General features: G+C 39.1%; 2 protein-coding genes and 1 pseudogene across 2 annotated transcripts; all 3 read right to left on the bottom strand.

Moving 5' to 3' along the window:
- On the bottom strand, positions 720 to 2191 carry LOC109131173 (T-complex protein 1 subunit delta-like). The gene is made up of 2 exons (XM_019241851.1): positions 1861 to 2191; positions 720 to 790 (listed from the first exon to the last, which is right to left on the bottom strand). Exons 1-2 carry the CDS (start codon positions 2189 to 2191, stop codon positions 720 to 722), a joined length of 402 nt encoding a protein of 133 aa, XP_019097396.1.
- On the bottom strand, positions 2212 to 2925 carry LOC104772421 (annotated as a pseudogene).
- On the bottom strand, positions 3520 to 5113 carry LOC104772420 (T-complex protein 1 subunit delta-like; the record flags this gene model as incomplete). The annotated part of the gene is made up of 1 exon (XM_010497038.2): positions 3520 to 5113. A coding segment is annotated over one exon (1410 nt), but the record flags the coding sequence as incomplete, so codon positions are not given.

The following is a 5113-nucleotide window of genomic DNA, read 5'->3' as shown; positions in this document are numbered from 1 at the left end:
TAAGAAGACAAAGATAACAAGAGGCAGGACATCAAAGAAAGAGACAAAGAATAAGAAATCAAAGAAAAAGAGTCAGAAGGATGTAAGTATGAGACAGTGATTTTCGTATAGGCTTCAAGAAAGGAAAAATGAGAAACACACCCTTCTAAGATCAAAGCGATTACTACAGCAGTTTATTGTTGATGCTTATACGATGATCGAAACAAATAGGCTAAGGTATTTTTAAAAAAAACCCCAAAAGAAACTTCAAAGGACATACAAGGAAGATTTGAGGAAAGCAGCACAAGCTGGAGACGACAACCTAAGCAATCAAGGAGACTCTTTCACGCTACCCGATTCTTTTATTGAGAGACCAAGGTAAATGAGGCAGAGTTACCTTGATGCAATGGCTACATGTAAGAATTTTGGGTTTCCAGACCTCTTTATTACATTCACATGCAATCCTAAATGGCCTGAAATTGTAAGATTTGTCAATGAGAGAAAGCTAAAGGCTGAAGATAGGCCAGACACCATTTGCAAAATATTCAAGCTCAAGCTTGAGAATCTAATGGATGACATCACAAGAAAACATATTTTTGGGAAAACAATTTCAGGTTTAAATTATTCACCTTCTTCATTTCTTATAAAACAATTTCTCTTTCTTTTATAACATTACATATATATATATATATATATATAATATTTATATTAGAGTTTCAAAAGAGGGGTCTTCCGCATGCTCATACTATCATCTGGATGGATCCGAAATGCAAGTTCCCTACTGCAGACGAAATTGACAAGTTGATTTGTGCTGAAATTCCAAACAAGAAAAAAGATTCAGAACTCTACAATATAATATCAGAATGTATGATTCATGGTCCAAGTGGTAGTGCTAACCCATCATGTCCTTGCATGGAAGAAGGTAGCTGTTCAAAACTTTACCCAAAACAGAATGTTTAAACCACCATCATTGACAAAGAAGGTTACCTGGTTAATAGAAGAAGAAAGGATGGGCGTTTTATCGAGAAGAATAGTTTCAAATGTGATAACCGATATGTTGTCCCTTAAAATTTCAATTTCTGTTTATATTATTCATTCTAAATCAGCATTTTAACCCTTTTTCAGGTATGTATCTGCATGTGAAGCTATGTGGAGGATTTTAGCTTACCCAATACATTATAGGCAAACTGCTGTTGTGCCACTCACTTTCCATGAGGAAGGCATACAACCTGTTTATTACCGAGAAGGTGAGTCTGCACAGAATATCATGGATCGTGACTCTCTTGATGAATCTCAGTTTCTTGCTTTATTTGAACTTAATAAACGTGATGAAGAAGCTAGACAGTTATTATATGAAGAAATACCAAGCAAGTTTATTTGGGATGGGAAGGAGAAATATTTTTTCAGAAGAAAAACAAGAACATTTGCTATAGGGAGAATTAACTACGTTCATCCGACCATAGATGATGCATATCATTTGAGGATACTTCTCATTTTCATCAAAGGTCCTACCGGTTTTGATCACATTAAAATTGTGAATGGTATCGTACACAAAACGTATCTTGAAACATGTTACACTCTTGGGTTGTTAGATGATGACAAAGAAAATATTGAAGGTATCAAAGAAGCCCATTTCATGTGTTCTCCAAAATTCGTTCGTAAAATGTTTGTCAGGATGCTTCTCGCAGCTCGCAGCTGTTTTAAGTACTCCTCATATTGTATGGAAAGAAACTTGGGAGATGCTATCTGAGGACATATTAAGGCGGAAAAGAGTTGAATTAAAGTGACCAGGTTCATTACAGTAACTATCTTATTAAGATATTTTTTTTTAATTTTTTTTAGATGTTAGATGTAGTATATAAATTAACAAATCTTTGATACCGGCGTTGATTTCTCCTTGAGCATGCTTGTTCCTGAGTTCAGTCACAATAGCGATAGGGTTTAACCCTGCATTCTCGGCCAGAGTGTAAGAAATGACCTCAAGAGCTTCAGCGAAAGACTTCACATAGTAACCTTCCATACCATGAAGCACCTTAGTCCAAGCACCAAGCTGCCTTGAGAGCTCAATCTCTGGTGCACCACCTCCTGCAATCAAGAACCTCTTGCTCACCAGACACCTAACCAAACACAACGCATCATGTAAACTTCTTTCAGCTTCATCCAGAACAAGCTGGTTGGAGCCACGGACGAGAACAGATGTAGTTCTTCCCATATCTTTGATTCCAGTGATCTTCAAAATCTTTCCATCTCCAAGGGAGGCCTCTTCGCCAATTGCATCCCCGTGGCCAGACCGGTCTATGTTTCCATCTCTTCTACTAACGCAACAGCACAAGACTTGAGTGAGATCTCTGCTACATTTGTAAAATCATTGCTGCAACCAAGAAAATAAGACCAAGAAAAAATGGTTACAGGATTTGCTTTTGATACGAGGACAAGACTTTAAAGAAGAGAACTTAAAGGAGCAGAGACTATTTTTACCTTGTGAGTACTTCCCGTGTCTCGGTAATGAGTTGATGAAACTTGGAGAGAGTTGCATCAGGAGAGGAAACATCAGTGGTCGTATCTTGGGACATCATTAGATAATCTACCTAGTGATGTGGACTTCCAGTGCTCATAAACACATCAAGAATCCGCATCACCGTTTCTTGAAGAACCTTCGTGGTCAACACATCCTTTAACTGCTTTCTACAATTATACAACACATAATTAGATTTCCCTCCCTATACATTCATTCATAGGCATTTGAGGCAGCATAAGATCACTCCTTAAGGATAACAAACAATCGAGAGATCTTTGATGGTATAGTAGCTTTTACCCCTTGAGTACTTCTTTCACTGCACTCTGCATATCAGATATCAAACTAGGCATACCACTGGTTGAAAGAAAATCAGCGCTTGCCAAAAACTTTTGTTCGTCATCTCTATCTATGAGATCTAATTCATCCTGTCAAAACACAAAAAAAAAAGCAAAAAAAAAAACAAAAAAACAAAAAGAAAGTATGTTGGTAGAGATTGTGGTAATCCAACCAAAGGAACAAGAGTTTTATGAAATATGATATTTCAAGATACAATGCAACAAAACAGAAAGAATTTACACGAAAATTTATCAGAAGATTTTGAAGATTTACACTAATAGAGACTTTGAAGATTTCTTTTTATATTTCTCGTTAAAGAGTTGAAGTAGATTCGATCAGACGAAGCCCAAACAGAATTATAGTTGGTTTTACAACTAATCAAATTAAAAGCCTCTTTCCAATGATAAGCTAAACGGAGCCTGGATACTTCATTTTATTAGTCCCATCGTCCGTGTAGTGGTCGGCCTTCCCTTCAGAAATGGGATTCTTTGGTAATGGTAGACATAGCTTAATTGCGAGGGAATGTAAATCCTTATGTCACCATCAGTCTACTTCGATCTTCTCTAGAGAGTGTTATCATCATCTCAAATAAAGAACCACACCAAAAGTGACAAGTTATCATTAAGGCAGTAAGGCAGTAAGACAGTAAACCACAAATAATCGAAGTTCTGATTCTACTCCTACCGTTTGACAATTATAACAAAACTAATCATTATATGAAACAAAAAGGAGAAACCTTGATATCAAGTCACTAGAAAGAAATACAATCCCACTAAACCACAAATAAAACCACTTCGCTGCAATAGCACATGGGGAAACAAAAGAGAGTCTAAGTTCAGCCATTGCACAAACACAAAACAAACTACCACACTACCTCACAGTAACGATGTCATCAATCTTCATAATCATCCTTACACATTCAGTTGCTAGAGTGATTGCACTGGTACTCACAAGTAGGGGTTGAACAACGTTTTCCTCCAAGATGTTGGTGATTTGCCCTTTCCTCACATTGATACCGGCGTTGATTTCTCCTTGAGCATGCTTGTTCCTGAGTTCAGTCACAATAGCGATAGGGTTTAACCCTGCATTCTCGGCCAGAGTGTACGGAATGACCTCAAGAGCTTCAGCGAAAGACTTCACACAGTAACCTTCCATACCATGAAGCACCTTAGCCCAAGCACCAAGCTGCCTTGAGAGCTCAATCTCTGGTGCACCACCTCCTGCAATCAAGAACCTCTTGCTCACCAGACACCTAACCACACATAACGCATCATGTAAACTCCTTTCAGCTTCATCTAGAACAAGCTGGTTGGAGCCACGGACGAGAACAGATGTAGTTCTTCCCATATCTTTAATTCCAGTGATCTTCAAAATCTTTCCATCTCCAAGGGAGGCCTCTTCAACAAGATCAGCGTGACCAAGCTTCTCAGCTCTGAAATGTTCAATATTGGCGATTGGCAAGCAGTTCAATGTCTTGGTGATGAATTCAATCTCATCTCTCTCAACATCCTTGATAACCATGATTTTAGCTTTGGCCAAATAGTGAAGTGATAGATCAGTGACAGCATCCCTCAAAATACTCTTCTGGATAAGCAACACATTGCAACCAGTTGCTTTGATCTTCTTAATCATCCCCAAGATGTAGTTCCTCTCCTCTTTCAAGATCCTATCCATCTGAGTATAGTCAGAGACAACAATACTCTGCTCAATGTCAGTCTTGGGAGGTGAGATCTGGAACTGAATCACAGCGATCTTAGCATTCTCAATACGAGTCGGTCCACCAGCGGCACGGCTAACCTTCTTGTCAAAAACCAAACCATTCACAGTATGTGTATCATCCACAGTCCCACCAAGCTTCTTAACAATCTTAATATCACGCAAATCAACAATCTCAGGCTTCTCCGGATCTATAACAGAGAGAACCGCATCTACAGCTAAAGGAGCAAGCAATGTAGAGTACTGACTAACAACCTTACTGTTAAGAGACGTGCTCGCAGATTTAACAAGGGAATCTCGATCAGTGAGCTCAACAGGAACAGCCATGGCCGTCAAAATATCAATAGCCTTACCACAAGCCTTGTGAAGCGAATCTGAGATCACAGTAGGGTGGATCCCGTTGGTGAGAAGCGATTGACACTCCTTGAGAAGCGCACCGGCGATTACAACGACAGTGGTGGTACCATCTCCGGCGGCTGAGTCTTGCGATTTAGAAAGCTCGACCAACATCTTCGCGGCTGGCTGCAAAACCTCCATCTTGTTGAGGATCGTAGCTCCGTCGTT

The sequence above is a fragment of the Camelina sativa genome, chromosome 20 (assembly GCF_000633955.1).
Source record: "Camelina sativa cultivar DH55 chromosome 20, Cs, whole genome shotgun sequence".
Taxonomy (NCBI): Eukaryota; Viridiplantae; Streptophyta; class Magnoliopsida; order Brassicales; family Brassicaceae; genus Camelina; species Camelina sativa.
The sequence above is the reverse complement of the archived record's forward strand: the minus strand, read 5'-3'. Positions and strand labels throughout refer to the sequence as shown.